Source organism: Gobius niger (assembly GCF_951799975.1).
Source record: "Gobius niger genome assembly, chromosome: 12".
Taxonomy (NCBI): Eukaryota; Metazoa; Chordata; class Actinopteri; order Gobiiformes; family Gobiidae; genus Gobius; species Gobius niger.
Genome location: NC_136863.1, coordinates 24,650,685 through 24,670,105, shown reverse-complemented (window position 1 = coordinate 24,670,105; position 19,421 = coordinate 24,650,685). Strand labels below are relative to the sequence as shown.

General features: G+C 42.9%; 2 protein-coding genes across 2 annotated transcripts in view; one reads left to right on the top strand and one right to left on the bottom strand.

Moving 5' to 3' along the window:
• The window catches only part of glg1a (golgi glycoprotein 1a), a 42,026-nt gene extending 39,885 nt beyond the window's left edge, over nucleotides 1-2,141 (top strand). Inside the window, exon 26 of the mRNA XM_079567958.1 lies at nucleotides 2,042-2,141. Coding sequence (XP_079424084.1) covers nucleotides 2,042-2,075 — 34 coding nt within the window. The 3' untranslated portion in view covers nucleotides 2,076-2,141. The remainder of the gene's footprint in view (nucleotides 1-2,041) is intronic.
• Nucleotides 2,142-5,723: 3,582 nt separating this feature from the next.
• LOC306971664 (fibulin-7) lies at nucleotides 5,724-11,628 on the bottom strand (the record flags this gene model as incomplete). Its single annotated transcript, XM_079568009.1, has 7 exons — nucleotides 11,511-11,628; nucleotides 10,096-10,255; nucleotides 9,618-9,788; nucleotides 8,497-8,760; nucleotides 8,220-8,357; nucleotides 7,869-8,004; nucleotides 5,724-6,084 (listed from the first exon to the last, which is right to left on the bottom strand). The coding sequence occupies exons 1-7, from the start codon at nucleotides 11,574-11,576 to the stop codon at nucleotides 5,724-5,726; spliced, it is 1,296 nt and encodes a 431-aa protein (XP_079424135.1). The 5' UTR covers nucleotides 11,577-11,628.
• Between the last annotated feature and the right edge of the window lie 7,793 nt (nucleotides 11,629-19,421).

The window sequence follows — 19,421 nt, the reverse complement described above, 5'->3', positions numbered from 1 at the left end:
GATACTGGAATCATTGCACATTTTTCTTTCTTTTTTTTTTTATATCTATAAATATATATATATTGTTTTGTCATAGCCTTATTTATTTGTTTACTAATGATCAAAGTCATTGTTTTCTATGATTTGAATGTTCTCTGGTTGCCTTTTTTCTCCAGCGAGCAGGACAGGCGATGGGAGAGGGAGGGGCAGCAGCTTTTGAAGGCCGTTACTGAACTGTGGGGAAAGTGAAGGCACAATCATATAGTTTTCCAGTGGACTCTATAAAATGTGGAACAAGGGACTAGCGAATCCCTTCAGACGGTCCCGGGTTCACAGTGTTGTAAAACGACACTGGACATCGAAAAGTACTCACAGCGGCATCCATGACCTGGAATTAGTTTTCATGTGTTTTGACACTCTGTCCAAAATGTTGAGAGCGCTCGACACTACTGTTGAAATTACTTGATTTCATAACTCAACACTGGCTCGTTCATTGTCGTCGTCTTCTCATTTCGGTTTCAGCTTGGTGTGTCAGTCCCTTGCCCACATTTTATTGCCAGAGTTGCCCAATAATGGCACTTCTAGGGTATAATTCATGCAACTACACACAACAGGAGCCACTAACTAGAAAAAAGTTTCTACCTGACAACCCTCCGTAGACCCAACTTTTTTTTAACACAGCGTACCATTACACAGGTGGAAAATTTTAAGTTGTGAGTGTGTGGTGTGTTTTTTTTCTTATGTTTTCATAGTTTGGGCATGACCACTGTTGCTTTAAACGGGATGCTTGGTTTCCTGAGGTTGGCACACTGAAAGAGGGTTTAACTAGATAGATAGCATTTATAAAGTATGGGGTGAGCAATTCTGATTGGGGCCGCTTGTGTGTGAAATATCAGCCATTGAATTCATCCTCTGACGGACTATGACTTGAATGCAGAGAGGTTACTATTGTACACTGTACTGTGCAATCGTCTTGGAGAAATCTTTAGAAAATGCCATGTTGTCAATGGTGAAAGATATTTGTGTCCATACCATTACATAAAAAAAATCACCTATTGCTACAGTGTGTGGCATCTTTGCTCACTAAAACCCTTGCACAGTACTGTATATTTCGAAGGCGTTGCATTGAACTATCGCAATTGCGGAGCTGCTGGTGATTTGTCAAGCTTTACATCGAGGCTCAAGCCAAACAGGAGAACAACTGCGCCATCTTGTTTTTGTAAAATGATCAAAGTATTGCAACTCGGGCAGAACTGTGTGTCGGCTGCAGTTGTTTTAAGGCAGAAAACTTTATCTGTACTTTGCAGCGGGAGTTTGTGTTTTTTTTTGGGTTTTTTTTGCTAATGGCACAATGTTTACCAAATATCAGATGCACAAATTCAACATGCTCTATATTTAACCGTATGCATTTGGGTAACTTGAATCACTCTTTTGTTTTGTGTGTGTGTTGTTTTTATGCAAAGTTGGTCCTGTGAGTTGGGGCTTTTTCAGAACGTAGCGGTCCATAAACAGCTCTAAGCTTGACCAAATTACTGTTTGCCATCACTAGGGGGACAATAAATCCTTCACTTAAAATGTTCAAAATGACACATTTTACAGTGCAATTTGACAGAATTTTTTGTGACCTTTGTGCAAATGTCAGATCTCATTGTGAAAGTACTTGACTATGGCAACACTGATATTTTACCAAACCATTTCAACACAGAATGTTCCATTAACTTTACACAAAAAATAAAGACGAGTCTAATACTTTCTTTTTTATTTTTATAAATACATGTTTTGTTTTAGACTAAATATTGCAATACAATATGGTGGCTTGCGATATGGATATTGCGGTAATTATAATTTGGCGATATATTGTGGAGCTTTTATTGCAAGTTTTGGATTTGCTGGAGATCTTTTTGCACGTTTTCCTCTGTTCACACTAAAACATGGTCTGCATAATTTGCATTTGAAAACCTTGCTGTACAATTCATTTGATATTTGTGAAGTGGTTTTATTGCCTAGTGATAACACAAAAAACAAAAGAAAAACATTTATGCCTCTTTTGTTTGTTTTTCAGTTTTGTTCCAACTTCAAAACATCTCTTTCTGTGAAATGTAAACCCCGATGGCAGAAGCTGCAAGGACTCCTCCCCCCTCCCACACACCCCACACCCAACCACCCCCCACCCCCACCACCCCCTCGGCCCCATGTACATGTGTACTATACTGAGTGCATCACTGTAAACTGATCCTGTATACTACGGTTTTACTTTCTCTTCATTGAAGCTTGTTGTAATGAGTGCTGCCCTCCTGCTTGTAAATGACACTTTCTAAATCTGCCTTTTTGACATCAGACGTTTAACTGTTTTGTTTTTCAAAGCGTGCCTACTCACTGCTGGACCCCGCTGTAAAGTAATAACTAAAAAAAAAAACTCCCATAATCCTTTGCGGCGATAAGGCAGGCGACGCTGTGAGCCGATGAGTGCGTGAGTGAATGAGATTTGTGAGAGTGCTATTGAAACGGCCAGGTTTTTTTGTTGCAATGATGCGCCGCCGCCGCCGCCTGTTCCTCGCCGTTTTCTGTGTCCAGAGCAAAACGACTTTGATGATTTTAGGTTGTGATGAAAAAAGATCTTTTTGTAAACTGTTTTTGTGTGTCTCATGATGGTCCCGATCATTGCGTTAATTTCTCTGTCCACCTTTTGTTGTGTTTTTTTTTCTTTTTGTTCTTTTGGTTCTGTACAGATGAAAAATGGACAGTTTGTTAATAATAATAAAATCTGCAAGATTTCTAAAGCTTTTGTCTTTCAATTTATTTGCCATTACACAGGGAAACGGATACTTACTAATTCACACTTAAAGGTGCATTATGCAGCTTTTTATGCGATAATAAAGTTGATATTTGTGCGTATTTGACCTTGTAGTGACCGAGCGGCTCGTGAGTGGTCAGCATGGCGCCTTTACTTTCCATCACGGTGACCTCTATGACGCTCCAGGATCAATTGTTTTGTAGGTTTTCTTAAGAGGGTCCGTCAGCAGTGAAGACCTTTGAAACAATTGATCCTGGAGCGTCACAGAGACCACTGTGATGGAAAGTAAAGACGCCATGCTGACCACTCATACAGCCACTCGGTCACATGCGCACAAATATCAACTTTGTTTCACACAAAAAGTTGCATAATGCACCTTTAACCTCATAACCTCCTCTTTAACCAAGCACGTTTGCTTCAGCTTCAGCTTTACCTAAATCGGAAAGCTTCTTGACTGGAGTGCTCACAGCCTTTAGGCCAGTATAACGCCTCATTTGAAAGCTAAGACCTGCAAAACTGAGCCAAGATTTTTCCTTGCATTGTTTTTATTTTTTGTAACTCTTTTGTTGCATTGTTGGCGCTTTTTGTTACTTTTTCCATCTCTTTTTGTCACCTTTATTGTTGCTTTTTCCGTTATTTGAGCTTTGTTTTTTTTTTACAAGAAGCTTTTAGATTTGGGTAATGCCGAACTGGCATGTGCTTGGTTAAGGTGTTTGTTTCTGTAATAACATTTTGCAATGATCAAAGTTGCTTGACAGAAAACCTTTTTGTCACCATGGGAATTTGCATTGTTGCCACAGTAGAGCACATGGTAATACAAAATATCTCAACTGTTAAAAATATATACTTTATCATTTCATATGCTGACACACATATGGACTTCTTCTAGTATTTCAAGCTTCAATGTCAATGTCTGAGTCAGAGTCTGTCAGTGTCTGATCCTGGCCTTGCCTCCGAATAGGCCGGCCGCAGTATCATGCCCCTGTAATGTTCTCCGAATCCATGAAAGGATGAGTCACACTTCAGCTCCTCATCATTTTTATAGTTGGTTCATGCTTGTGTACAGTGTTGTCTATGTGGAATGACTGTAATGTTGCTGCGGCTAAACAATAACAACAAACAATTCTTCCCATTTCCATTTTTCCATTTTCCATTATAAATATTTGACATTACAGAACTGATTTTTCTATTCCTTTAGTGGCTTTGGTCTTGGTTTAGATGGCTGAACTTCTAAATGAATCCATCAAACTCTGAGACAAGAAAAGGCTCTTCCATTTTTGGGGATGATCTCAAACAAAAATGAGTCATTCCTGTGTCAAAAACATCACGTATAATGCCATGTTTGCCGCCGTCTGCCTGTGTGGTCCACTGCGGGTTCAGGGTTCTGTCTTTCGTGTGGGAACAGTCTGGTCCACAGGCTGCGTACATAACCCCTGAGTCCCAGTCTGTCTGTGCGGACCCTGTTGAGAGCGACTATAGGCCTGGCTCGCGGACCGGTGTGACATTTTTGAGCCCAAAACACGACCTCCGCACTGCCCTCCATTTAACGGGACGCTCTGCTCCGGGCGGTCTGCATAGGGTTTTTTGTTTTTTATGGGCTTTAGCAGAAAACAGAGGAGAGCTGCAAATGGACAGGCTGATATGTTTATTTAATCCAGAAGTCGAGAGACAAAAAATCCCCGAAATGAAAATGTATAACGAAACAGCAAATAGAAATGTGAGAATAGATTGTGCTGCATAGATACATGAATGCTTACTTTATACAGCCATCAGCACAACAACAGTGAGTCAAATCTTAAGCAACCAATATGAAAAATTGGTTATTAAAAATCATCTTTCTTTCGACGGTCAAATAAGCAACAACAGACTAAAATTCATAAGATGAGCTGAAAGTGTATCTTGATCTATTATATGAAATTAGCATTGACAACATATAACCAGTAACAAATACAATACATCATAAAATTATAGGAAATACTGTGTATGATCCCAAGGGCAAATAATCATAAAATGCACACAAAGTATTCCAACAGTAAGGACATTTCCTTGGTTATAGAAAATACATGAATACAGTAAATGAACAGTGGTTCGACACACCTCTGCTTTACTATTACAGAGCATTTTTAAGGCATTATTTCAAAATGTATATTATAGTATTGCAGCACTACAATGTATTCAGATCAATTCATATTTCACGCAGCCACACTGTCCCAAACGTGTCGCAGTCCTTCTCTGTAACAGCCCCAGAGTCTGACCTGTGTGTAGTCCAGCCTCAGGGGGCAGAGGTCAGTGTCAGCTCTGTGCCAGACTTCATCACTGTTCCATCCTCTCAGACCTCTGGCATGTTTCTCCTTGTACATGCATTCCTGTTTCTTCAACAACATACAAACATAACCTTTCATTCATCTTTTCAGGAGCCTTCAGGCACAGGGCAAACCTATGGCCAGGAGAGACTGAAGCGATACTTCGTTTATGGTTCCAGAACCGGAAGTATACTTTTTGAGGACCTATTCTGCATTTTTTTTTTTTTTCAAGAACAGGGTCAGCAAACTTTCTTGCATGGGCTGCCACTAGGAAGGAAGAGCAATACCTCTGAGTGTGTCACCACTAGGACAATAGATACCACCCTAAAATCTATTATGAAAGTAAATTTATTCGTAACACAATGCAGTTTTGATACAGTGTTTTATTTCGAGTACGCTTTTATTCATGTGTCACTTAACAATTATTTTATATTTTAGTCACTGACTGGAGGCTCCTGTCCCTGGAACTCAACACCTATAAATTCCTGTTTTTTTTTTTTTAGTGTGGTAGCTTTTAATAGTCCTCAATCCCTACACAGTTCTGTTCAAAACATACATTACCATATAATACTGATATACAACATACAAGTGAATCAAATCTGTGTGGTCTCTGTGAGTGAAGCAAGACCAAAATAAAACAATGTCCACTAAAAGTCATACGGCGAGACAAACAGCGTGACTTTGGTGAGGTACCGTCCCAGCAGAGTGCTCCTCTCCAGCTCGCTCATCTCCACCTCGGCCTCCAGCGTGGCGGGGCCTTTGATGGGCGTGACCAGGAGGAGCGTCCCCGTCTGGCGTCCCGATCGCTGCACGCTGAAATGGCCCCGTCCCCTGCCCCCGCCCAAGCCGAACCTGAGGGTGTCCCCCAGCACGCGGGCCGCAGACACCCGGAAGAGGACTCGTGGGGCGGACAGGTTGGACACCACGGACAGGAAGTGGAAGGAGACGGAGGAAGGGGCCTGGGAGCAAGCCTTGTCGCCCAGCATACATGGGTTCCTCTCACAGCGCCTGCGGACACATGAGGGGAGGAGTCATATTTTTTGGACCGATATAGTGGTTGAATAATGCCTCCACTTTTGGACGCCAATATGAGAACATCAGACATTCCACAAAACATTTGCTTGTAGGCTCTTTTCAATGTTATGACGAGTTATGAGGCAAGAGGTTAACCACTCTGCTATTGTGCCACGAAGTGTTAATGCTTTTCAAAAGAATCTCAATAATTGTGCTGTCAAACTTACTTCTCAACCTTCTCTTCAGCTACTCACTCACTGTCAAAGAAAGAACCTTCAGAAAACCCTGAATGACAGCTGGTAAGAGCTGCAGCGACAATTTATTATGACCTGATTTGTAAACTGCTTTCACCAGCTCTATATTGGGTAATCGAACAATGTACTGTGGTAAATTGTTGGTGCTGCTAATGGCATTGGGAAACTATAACACAGAAATATATGTTGTAACATAGGAGGTAAAGTGCTGAATAATAGTTGGACTAAAACTATCTTTCACTATGCAGGGCAGGGCAGGACTGGGACTTTTGGGTCAAGACCGGTCCTCTATAGCAATCAGTCAAACCATAGACGCCTGATGCATGGTGCCTTGAAAACAAATGTTTTCCTAAATGTAAAACTTTAGTTATTTATTTGAGGTTTTTTGAGGTTATTGACCTGAAAAGAAAGAAAACTGATCGACGTTTGGTTGTTGGAGTGAATCCCTGTTGCGAATTGAAGTTCAAAGTAGAAGGTCACGAGGGCTGCAGACTAGTAGCAACTTCACAATAATTGCTGGAATAATAAAATGCATAAAATATAATAACAAAAGTATCGGCTCATATTGGCCAAACCACCAGCTATGGTAAAAATAAGTTTGCATAATTGCATTTTCCTGTCATTGATGCGTGCTCAAACAACATAGCTGATTGTTGCTCCACATGACGTGATGTAATACAGTGTTTACACATGTGTTTTGAGAGGTCTCTTTGTTTCCTAATAACACTCACAGCCTCATTCCTTTTGTGTTACTACAAAGCTTCAGTAAATCAATCTCTTTTTTTAGGTTTTGCTGTGTCACTGTAACTACACCTCCTCATTTAACAACTCTTCCAGGACAGCTAGAGCCAAGCCTCACTGTCCCATCTCCGGCCACGTTGGACTTGGGATGTCCCGTAATGATGGGTGCTGAGGGGAGTGGAGCTAGAGCCTATTGTTTTCTGCTCTCCTCCTCTGTGCCACTGTCATTTTATTCTATCCCCATGTCCTTTAGAGGCAACGGTCTATTGTCCTTGTTTTGCGCACGCACGTGAATTCAGGGCTTGCCTTGTCTGCAGTTCTATTGTGTGTCCAAAGTGGCTGCACATTGTTAATTGCAAAATGGTATAATTTACATCTGGGTGGTGACAGAGGAAAGAGGACGAGTTTGACATACAGGATACTTACGCAATATTTGAGGTTATTTAGAAATACATGGTGGCCCTGAGTGGGGAAAAAAATGATTCATGGTGTCTTGCCTGTGAATTAGTCCTTAACCATTATTCAATGCAGTTAGCTTTATTGTCAATTCTCTCCAATGTAAAGCATGGTGCTAATTGCCATTAACACTATGTAGCAACATCAAATACGAACACTATAGGGGGCAGCAGAGGGAGAGAATAGCGTGTTTCTGCTTCTTGACAGCCTGGGGGAGGAAGCTGTCTGTTGTATGTATTGTAGCAGACTCTTAGTATGAATATGATTAGCTGTAATTACACTTTTAAGAAGAAACAATATGCTTTTTGTTAGTATTTGGTCTCTTACATTGACGAGGTCTTGATGTAGGTGGCGTTTTTCATCATGGGACACTCCACTTTAACGCACTGGAACCCTCCGTAGGTGTTCACGCAGGTCTGGTCCGAGGTGCAGTTGTGCATTTGGGTTTCACATTCATCGATGTCTGAACGAAAAGAAACCGTCACCAATAGAAGCAAACACGCCTCACAAAATCTACCTGGACCACACTTTGGATAGGACACATGCAGTCCGGCGGCTGCTCAGACTGACATGTTGAAAATTGCCGCTTGCCACCCACCTCACTTCATCATTTCAAAACCCTTCACTCCCCACTGGTGCCAGCAGATGGCGTCGGACACATAGCCTCAGTGTTCTCACCTGAGCAGCTACGCCCATCTGTGGAGAGGTCGTATCCCCTGGGACAGTAGCAGTGGAAGCTCCCGGGAGTGTTGACGCACTGATGGACACAGAGGCGTCCGGGCTGCCCCAGCGGAAACAAGCGGCACTCATCTATGTCTGAGGAGAAAATATCGCACAGCTGATCATTTGGAGCATTCTTCTTATTTTATGTGTTGAGTTCTTCCACAGTTAAGCTTGTAACGTACAGCAACCTTTAACTTAAAAAATATAGTAGAAACACACGCCCGATCCTCACCTGTGCAAATATTGTTGTCCCGGCCCGAGATGGTGAACCCCACGTCACAGGTGCAGCGTGTGGAGCCCAAAAAGTGTGTGCAGTGCGATGGGCGAACAGATGAGGGCGCCGGTGAGGTCGAGGGGGTCAAGAGAGATGAGGCTACAAAGGAGGAAGAGGAGGAGGATGATGACGAAGAGGCGGAGAGAGCAGCAGACATGGGCAGAGATGAGGCAGATGCCCCGGCAGAATAGAATGGGAGTGAGTGAGAGCTGGAGTTGAACCCTGAAGCGAGACAAGGAAAACACATAACATTTGCATGAGACATTTTTTTTACTTTAGAGAATACTCGAATCTGTAATCAAGTAGATGTTCGGTATCTTCAACTACTACATGCAACCAGTTACAATCTTGAACTACAACCTCAAATCTCTTCTGTCTCAGTTTGATTTATAAAACAGTTCTCTTTGGAAATGCTCAAAGCCTTTTGCTTGGTGTAAGAATGTTTCTTTCTCATGTTTACTTCTCTTCCTGCTAATTATTTACAGTTTTGACTGTGTACTGTTGTATATGATTATAGTATAGTATACTTTAAAGGCCCCATTAAAAATAATAAGAGAAAAGTCTGCAATCAATACAATACGACAACGCGTCATACAAGGGCCTAGCTGAGGGGAAAGAAAACCTCTCATGGTAATCACAATTTTTTGCCGTTTTCTGTCGGACTACGAACATATTTATCACACACCAACAAAGTCAAGCCAAATTCGGGTCCATGTGGATGTTTTTTGGCAGCAAATTGTTCAGTAGAAGCAAAAAAACTGCACTGCAATAGGTTCTTGGTTAGCATTGTCCGTTTAGTATTAATGGGCTGTTTAACCACTATGCTTCTCTCCACGTCTCTGTATCTTTATTTAGTAGAAAAAATCTATTTATAATTCAGCCTTTGTTAAAGTAATATTGGAGAGAATTATTTTTTTTCCTCTTCTTTGTTTCCCCCTTTGGCTGCTTCGTTCGAACACAACCATATATGGGCAGTTTCAATTACAATCTTTTAGACATTTCACTGCCCCCATCTGCAGTATGCACCAGTCATGACCAATGAATATGTGTTCTAGGTGAAAGTAACACTGTGGACTCACGCTGGCACATAGGCTGCTGCCCGCTCCACTTCAGAGAGTCCTGGCAGACGCGGGTGCGTGGTCCGATCAGCTCGTACCCAGGTTTACAGATGAAGTGCACCTCATGACCCACTCCAAACACTCGTCCCAGTCTGCGTCCGTGGGCCGGGGGGTCCGGCTTAGGGCACGTCACTGTAGGAAAGCACGGGAGGAAAAGGGAGGAAGGTCATTTAACTCACTTCTGTCACACTCCCTGTAATCACAGTCTACTCAGTGCAACAAGATGCAATCATTGTATCATTATTATGCCTTTCAAAGAGCATTATTCACTCTCTACAACATACTTTAAAGTGGTACTTGTCATCACAGCTGCCTTGAGAAAGTCTGAAGGAAGCAAGCCTGACAAAATGCCAATAGCTTTTACATTTTAAACTATTGTCATTGGTTTATTGTGCCAAAAATCTCAGTGGTTTTGATGATATCAGATAATTCCTTTTACCGTTTTTGCCTGCTCTGAAGAAGGCCATGGTGCTGTTGTGGAGCACGCTGAGTTTCTTCTTCAGCGCCCTCAGCCCCTGTTGGTACGAGGTCTCCTGCACGGCCAACATCTTCTGCATCTGCCGCAAGGAGTTCAGCAGGTCCTGGGTAGACGAGCACTCCTAGGAGAAGCGGGACAAGGCGCATTATTAATGCCTAAAAAATAATTCCAGCATTTGTGCATTTTCAATCCTTCAGCCCTTTCCTCCAACAGAACCCTGCACATTGGCCTCGGAAAACCTCCACTGTCTGGCAACACAGTATGAATAGCTGCCAATGACAATGTGGCTATTTAGGCTATGTCTATTTCTGCCCAGAGAAGAAACAACAAATGGGAAAGCAGAGAGAATAGATGATGGTACTGGCAAAGCATTAGTGCAATGTCTAACGAGGCAGAAGTAATGACGGGATGTTCTGGCTCATTCAACTCTGGGCTACTAGTTTACAGTGATTTAAGCTTAAATTTTAGGGCATGTTTCATATTTGAGGTGGTTTAATGGGAAGAGGATGGTGACGGCGTGGTCACTAGGGACATTCTAGCCTTACATTCCACTAAACTAAGTTGAATCCAGGACTTTGGGGCAGTAGACCTGACACTCTGGTGACCATTCAGAGATAAACAAATAAACCTTTAGTCTTTTCTTTTTTGCTTTAGAGTGGAGGAAATCTGAAAGCCGAAACGATCAGAATGAGTCTGGTGAAGCTGCCATCAGCAGGTTCAGAGACCTTGAGGAACACAGATGACTGAATAAAACAAAGCACACTTCAAGAAGTCAATTGCATACTCATACTAGGAGTATTTCACACTTAGGCCTAAGTGAAACTTCTACAATGTTTTATTTGTCAATCTGTCACAAAAGCTGCCTTTAAAAAATAAACTTGCCTAACCTACATTTTTACCTCTGATGCAAAAAAGACACATTGCTACCATAGTAAGCACTGGTTAGATCACAGACAGTTATCTATTATATATCTACTAGTTTATCTTATCTTATCTTATCTTATCTTATCTTATCTTATCTTATCTTATCTTATGTAGAATCAATCAGGGCACAGCTAGTGCTTCTCAGTTTTTTAACACCTTCACCAGTTCATAAATTATGTAGCAATTCTCATACCACCAGGACAAAATCAGAGCAACTCAGCCTAAATAATGAGTAACTTAAACTCAAGTGTAACTAGATCTAAACCAGGAAAAGACACAACTTTAATGAAAAAAAAAAGATGACACTGCAAAGCCCACGTGCCACCAGTGGTACATGTCCCACAGTTTGAGAAACACTCAACTAGGCTTTAAAAGTTTAAATGTGGCCTAATATTAGAATGTAAACCAATAACATTCACATGCTTAACTATAAATATGTCTTTCTTTCCCACCTGAGCAGTTGCCGTTGACACATGGTGAAGACACAGCACCACAAGCACTGAACACAAAATCTTCATTTCGCCGAATCCTTCCTTGTTTCTCTCCCCCAACAACCAACAACCTGCTCCTCTCCTCTCGGACTGACCCATCTCCTGTTCGCACGCGTCTTTTCGAGCGCACTTGCCAAATGTCTCCCTCCGCCTCCTCTCCTCCCAGTCAAACCCATATCTACAAATAAACGTTCACTTTTTTAAACCATCAGCATTTCCACAAATACCCTCAGCTAATTATAAGTCAGCTGTTTGTGGAGTCTTCTAATCAAGACAGAACAAAGCCGGCGACATTTTGCAATTCCCTCGCTCCAAAAAAACTCAGGAATGCTACTCGTGTTTCAATTATACTGTGGCTATAACGACCTCCTTTTGCAACCAAAGCCATCATGTTGTGGTAAAAAGTCGTGTGGCCCCTTAAATGACAGGGCTGCCACAATCTCATCTTCTTCTTTTTTTTTTACTTTCTCCTCAGATTACCCCTCCAAGCCTACAAAACCATGTTAAAAGTCACAACTTTAACTTAAATAAACCCCCCCAAAAGTCATATAGGCCTTATAAGGAAAGATAATGGCAGAGTGTAAACGTAATTCCCTATAGGAATGTTACCGCAGCTTCAAGTTCAAAACTGTTTCCACGAAAAGTAGAGAGTTGCAGGACTACAGAGAGGTTTTATTTTTTATAAGCCTGACTCTTGAGTCTTGAATGCAAGTCGTCGGCCTATAATAGAAGTGACAAGTTGCCATAGCTTAGGCCGACATAAAACATGAAAACGACTATATAAAACATGAAACCTCCTTGGTCAATTGTGAGCTAAAATTGCATTTTGTCGCAGGGAGGACCGTTTTTTTGTCTGTATCTTTGATTTCTATATTTAAAACTGTGAAAATTGTGTTTTTGAGTTAAAGGTGGGGAGGGAGCCAAGCTAAACGTTTTCCAGTGGTCTTTATCTGGGTTGCGGGCTGAGCTCAAACTTTAGTGTTGCTTTTGGATGAGCGGTGAAACGTTCTCAGAGCCGGTTCTTCCTATACGCAGACTACGCAAGGTGCGTAGGGCCCCCGTGGCCGCAAGGGCCCCACATCTCAGTCAAACTACGGTGTTGTTTCACTGATTGATCAACGCGTTGTTACGGGGACAGACTCTTCCAGCGCGCACTCACTCTCCGCCTACTTCGCCACATATAACATCAACACGGAGTAGTCTGCTGAAGTGAATGAGCAGGAGAGACCGACCGCCTTCCCCCTGTCTCTTCCAAAGCGCGAGTGCTTCTCCGCTCGTGTCCCGCTCGGCCGTCTGTCTCCCGGTGCTTCGCCTCATGCGCGGCTCCTCCGCGGCTGCATCATGTCACCCGTGTCCCGAGCGCTGCTCTCATGTTTTCTCTGCGCGGACTCTGGGCCTCACTCTCATTTAACCCCTTAACTCCCACCTGAACCGAGCACATTTTCTCCAGCTTAACCCCAATCCAAAAGCCTCTGGAAAAAAGGTGTGAAAATAGCAATAAAACTGAAACGAAAACAAGGATGAAAATGTGACAAAAGGGACAAAAAATGTACCAAAAAAAGACAAAAATGGACAAAAATGTGGAAAAAAATGTGACAAAAAATGGACAAAAAAGTGATAAGAATTTGACCAAAAAAAATGCGAATAATTGGACGAAAAAGTGACAAAAAAGTCACAAAAAATTGACAAAAATGAGAAGACTGCCCAACAAAAAAAATGATGAAAAAAAATCTGATGACGTGAGGAAAAAGATCAATTTAGTTTTGTAGGTCTTAGCTTTCAAATGAGGTGTTACACTGGCCTACAGGATTTGGGTAAAGCTGAACTGGAGAAAATGCTCTCGGTTCAGACGGGAGTTAAGAGGTTGAACTCTCTTCTTATTGTGCTGGTGAGTCTGGGGCATCAGGACAGCAGTTTGGCGAGTAGACGAGAGTAAAGCCATGTCCGTGGCCTTTTTGTTGAGTTGAATCCACATGGTTCAGTAACTTACAGTAACTCTGGTTCTCTGAATGTGCACAATCTAAAACGAATTCTCAGTGCTCCAACAGAAACAACCGCCAGGAGCAGGTTTCAGTTAGTTTTAAATCAGCGGTTCCCAATCTGTGGGTCAGGGACCAGAGGTGAGAGAATGGGACCATTTGCCATTTACTATTTTAAAAAGAGAAATAGACTAGTAGTCGTCCTAAATACCAGTCTCACAGTGGCTTAGTGGTGAGTGGCTCTCACACAGGGGGCAGGGCCTGAATTGAGGTCTGTATGTTCTGCTTCTGCCCTGGAACAGTGGAGCTGTTTTGACCATAAATGGATTCTCTCTTCATCGAAGAGCCACTGTAGGGCCCCCGTGTGGATTTTTGCTTAGGGCCCCAGAAGGGCCAGCACCGGCTCTGAACGTTCTACACTACAGAGTACAAAAGATGACTCAAGAACCTTCATTGAAGTATTGGAATTAAGTTATTACAACTTCTGAGCTGAACTGACGGTAAACACATTGATCCCATTATTAGAGGTTGCTTTATTGAAATTACTCTCGAATGAAAACATTTTGTATTGCTTGTAGAAATGACAGCATTCTAAAGGTAAGATAATTGACCCCCTCCCCAACCAGAAGAAAAATTGAATAAACTGCTGTACACAATGCAATGTGCAAGTATACAATGCACACTTGAAAATTGTTACATGCTAAGAGGAAAGAAGGGAGATTGAGTGGACAGAAACTAGTGATGGGATTTACGGCTCTTTTCTGGGAGCCAAGTCTTTTGGATCCATTCATTTCAAAGAGCTGTTCAAAAGACTGGCTCTTTTTCAATAACTTCAGCCAGAGAACTCAAAATATCTAAAACATGATCGATAAAAGGCACTTTTTGATTTAAATCATCTTAAAAGGGCTTGATGCAAGTTGGCCATTTTATACTCACAACTGCCACCCCAGGTCATACCAGGTCATACGTGTAACTGCACCTTCTATATTAAGCTTGTGCATGATGGCACTTCAGACTCGAAGTAACACCTTTTTGAGTGACAGTGCAGGATTTTAGAGGCAGTTGTGGTGGACAGGTCTTTAGGTGTGGCTCATTCCACACCTTAAGACATGGAGTTGTGGTGGGCCGACTTTAATCATTGCCAAAATACCAAGGGAAGAACCTTTTTATGCCAATGTTTTACATTAGTGGTTCTCAAGTGTCATGGCTTTGGGACACACCATTACCCAAAGGTGACAAGCTGCAACCCGCCAAAAAAATTTAGATAGTCATATCGTTTAAAAAACAGACCAATAACATTCATTTGAACTGATTCCATGCAGTTTCCAATGGAAAATGTAGAAAATTTCCTTTAGACTCGCGACCCACAGAAAATGGTTCTGCAATCCACTTTCTGGTCCCGACCCAAATGTTGAGAATCATGTTTTACATTATATATATATGAGTAAGTGGGGTGCTCTGCCAGGATTTTTTTTAAAATACCGACACTATTTCTCAAAATCATCTTGGGGCCAGAGGTTCTGTGTGGAAGGCCAGATTTGGCCCCCGGGCCTGACGTTGCCTACCCCTGCCTTAGGACATTGCTGGAACATATAGGGGGAAGTCGCTACCCAACACTGGTAACCAGGAAGTAACCAGCCCAAAACATTCCATGCTCATTTGCATAATTCAACTCATCCATTCCATCTCAGTGTGACGTCATAGCAACCAGAGAATTCAGCCTTTATCACAGCTCATTTCTGTTCAGAGCTTTAGCGCGACGAGACGTATTTAATATTTCTCTTCAAACTGTCAGACACAAACACAAGTCTTTTCCGACCCCTAAAGATGTCCCTACAGCAAAAGGTGGACATCAACTACAAATACGAAGTCTGTGAGGTTTTCGAACTCGCAGCGAAACATAGATTGGATGCTTGTTTTCTCGAGCTGAAACAAGACGGTCCAATCCACAACGCATCCTTCATGTTGCGTTTAACGGTGGGAAGTTTAATGGCGAAGGCTCAAGGCCCGACTAAGGTCATCACCAAAACACTCGCCGCACAGGAGATTCTGCCCGAACTATGGCGTCTCCCGCCCCCAGGGAAAACGCTGGCCGGAAACTCCGCACCAAAGGCCAAGCTCTGGAGGAAACTGCCCTCTTTTGAGGACACCGCAGTGCCTGAGGACACCGCAGTACCTGAGGACGCCTTAGTACCTGAGCATACCGCAGTACCTGAGGACACCGCAGTAGCTGAGGACGCCTCAGTACCTGAGGACACCACAGTGCTGCAGGACGCCTCAGTACCTGAGGACACCACAGTGCTGCAGGACGCCTCAGTACCTGAGGACACCACAGTACTGCAGGACGCCTCAGTACTTGAGGACACCGCAGTACCGCAGGACGCCTCAGTACCTGAGGACACCGCAGTACCGCTGGACACCTCAGTACCTGAGGACACCGCAGTACCGCAGGACGCCTCAGTACCTCAGGACGCTTCAGTACCTGAGGACACCGCAGTACCTCGGGATGCTTCAGTACCTCAGGACGCCGCAGTACTTCAGGACGCCGCAGTACCTGAGGACGGCGCAGTACCTCAGGACGCCTCAGTACCTGAGGACGCCTCAGTACCTGAGGACGGCGCAGTACCTGAGGACGCCTCAGTACCTGAGGACGCCTCAGTACCTGAGGACACCTCAGTACCTGAGGACGCCTCAGAACCTGAGGACACCACAGTACTGCAGGACGCCTCAGTACTTGAGGACACCGCAGTACCGCAGGACGCCTCAGTACCTGAGGACACCGCAGTACCGCAGGACACCTCAGTACCTGAGGACACCGCAGTACCGCAGGACGCCTCAGTACCTCAGGACGCTTCAGTACCTGAGGACACCGCAGTACCTCGGGATGCTTCAGTACCTCAGGACGCCGCAGTACTTCAGGACGCCGCAGTACCTGAGGATGGCGCAGTACCTCAGGACGCCTCAGTACCTGAGGACGCCTCAGTACCTGAGGACGGCTCAGTACCTGAGGACGGCTCAGTACCTGAGGACGGCGCAGTACCTCAGGACGCCTCAGTACCTGAGGACGCCTCAGTACCTGAGGACACCGCAGTACCTGAGGACGCGTCAAATCAAATCAAATCAAATCAAATTTATTTATATAGCACATTTAAAACAACTGCTGTTGACCAAAGTGCTTCACAAAAGGCCTACAGTACAGAAACAAATAGAAATATAATAATAAAAAACAAAACACAATATACAAAACAGCAAAGCACTAACAGCTTAGATTTGGCCAGATATGTGCTAGACAGTGTTAAAAGCTTTTGCATAAAAGTGTGTCTTAAGCAAAGATTTAAATTGGTCAAGTGTCTGAGCAGCTCTGATGTGGAGAGGCAGGTCATTCCACAGTTTTGGAGCTGCAACAGAGAAAGCCCTGTCCCCTTTAGTCACATATTTGGAGCGAGGAACCTCTAAAAGCAGCTGATCAGCAGATCTCAGAGCCCGAGCAGGGGCGTGACGTACCAGAAGCTCAGACAAATACAGAGGAGCAGCACCATGGAGACATTTAAAGACAACAAGTAAAAGCTTAAACCTTATCCTATAATACACAGGGAGCCAGTGTAGAGCAGCTAACACAGGGGTGATGTGCTGTCTCTTTCTGGTCCCTGTAAGGAGACGAGCGGCTGCATTTTGTACCCCCTGGAGGCGACAAATTGAACGCTGACCAAGACCAGTGTACACAGAATTACAATAATCAAGTCGCGAAGTTATAAACGCATGAATGGCTTTCTCAAAGTCACAGGCAGGTAGATAGTTTTTTTTACCTTGCTTAGGGTTTTAAGATGGAAAAAGCTTGATTTGACAACATGATTTATATGTTTCTCAAATTTAAATTCATTGTCTACAAACACACCAAGATTCCTTGCAAAAGGGTGACAGAAGGAAGCGAGTGGGCCAATGGCGCTGTCACAGTTGTCAAGAACATTAGAAGAATTTCCAAATATTACAATTTCTGCCTTATCTTTGTTTAGACTTAAAAAGTTGGCCTCCATCCATATTTTAACTTCTTGAATACAATCCAACAAAGGATTCAATGATCCCTTAGAGCTGGACTTAAGTGGCATGTAGATCTGCAGATCGTCAGCATAAAAATGATAATTAACTTTGTGTTTCTCTAAAATCAGACCAAGGGGTAGAAGATACAGAGAGAATAACAAAGGGCCTAAAATGGACCCTTGAGGCACTCCACAATGAATAGGTGACACAGATGAGAAGCATGAGCCAACATTAACTGAAAAACTTCTATCTTTCAAATATGAATCAAACCATTTCAGAACAGTGCCTTTGAGTCCCACAGACAGCTCAAGGCGTGATAAAAGAATGCTATGATCCACTGTATCAAATGCAGCAGTTAAGTCCAAGAGCACAAGGACAGAGTGGACTCCACTGTCAGCAGTTAAAAACAAATCATTAAAAACTCTTAAAAGGGCAGTCTCTGTGCTATGACAGGGTTTAAAACCAGATTGGAACTTTTCTGCAATGGTGTTTTGATCAATGTATGATAGTAGCTGCTCATAAACAGCCTTCTCCAGAACTTTGGATAGGAAGGGCAGCTTAGATATAGGCCTGAAGTTAGCCAAAGTAGTGGGGTCCAGATTAGGCTTTTTTAAAAGAGGCTGCACCACAGCATGCTTAAAGTCAACTGGGACACAACCAGATTTTAAGGAAGAATTGATCAAATCAACTATGCACGTACCAATGGATTCAAAAACCTCCTTGAGGAGAGCAGGAGGAATTTTATCCATGGGACAAAATGATGAGCGCACTTTGTGAACAATCTTTGTTAAAATGGATAAAGACACAGGCTCAAAGGTGTCAAAAGTATGACATGTTTGTGGGACATGGTTGTTTAGGGCAGATGAAATAAGATCAGCCCTGATGGAATTAATTTTTTCATTGAAAAACTCCATAAAATCCTCACAAAGTTGAGGTGAAGGCACAAGACCAGAGGAGTCACATGGGTTGACAAGCCTATTTAGTGTCTTAAAAAGAAACTGGGGATTTTTAGCATTACAGGACACAAGATTAGACAGGAAATTAGCTTTTGCAGTTTTTACTGTTTTTTGATAAGCGACTAGTCTGTCTCTAAAAAATTCAGAGGAAACTTGAAGACGATCTTTCTTCCATTTCCTTTCTGCTTGTCTGCACATCTGTCTAAGTTGTCGAGTGTTTTCATTAAGCCATGGTTCAGTTACTGGTTTGGCACGCTTCGTCCTGTACAAGTATAATTGTACATTTAGAGTAAAAAGTTGATAAAAGATGATCAGGGCTCATATCAGAGGAAAGGTCACTCATATGACGCGCAGCATCATTAAAAGCTACAGAAAAAAGTGCGGCTGTTTGTGAATGAATGGTGCGCACTTTACGCTCAGGAGCGCACGGTTTCACCTGGCCGTTTGGGAGTGAAACACTAAAGAGCACAGCAAAATGATCAGAAATATGTGTATCACAGATTTCAGTAACATTCAAAGTCAGTCCAAAAGAGAGTACAAGATCAAGTGTATGTCCTTTCTCGTGCGTTGCGCCAGACACGGATTGTACCAGACCAAAAGAGTCGATTAGATTCAGGAAGTCTTTAGTCAGCGGAGCAGAGTCACAACAAACGTGGATATTAAAGTCTCCGCTGATTATAAAACGGTCATGACTTAGCATTAGCCCCGCTAGGAAGTCAGAGAACTCCTGGATAAAGTCTTTGTTGTATCTAGGTGGACGATACACCAGCGCGTAATAGACAGGCGGGTCAGTGTTCATGATCAAAGTCTGTACTTCAAACGAGGTAAATGACTCAGAAGTAACTTCTCTGCATTGTAAATGCGTTTTAAACACTGACGCTAAACCTCCACCTCTTCCA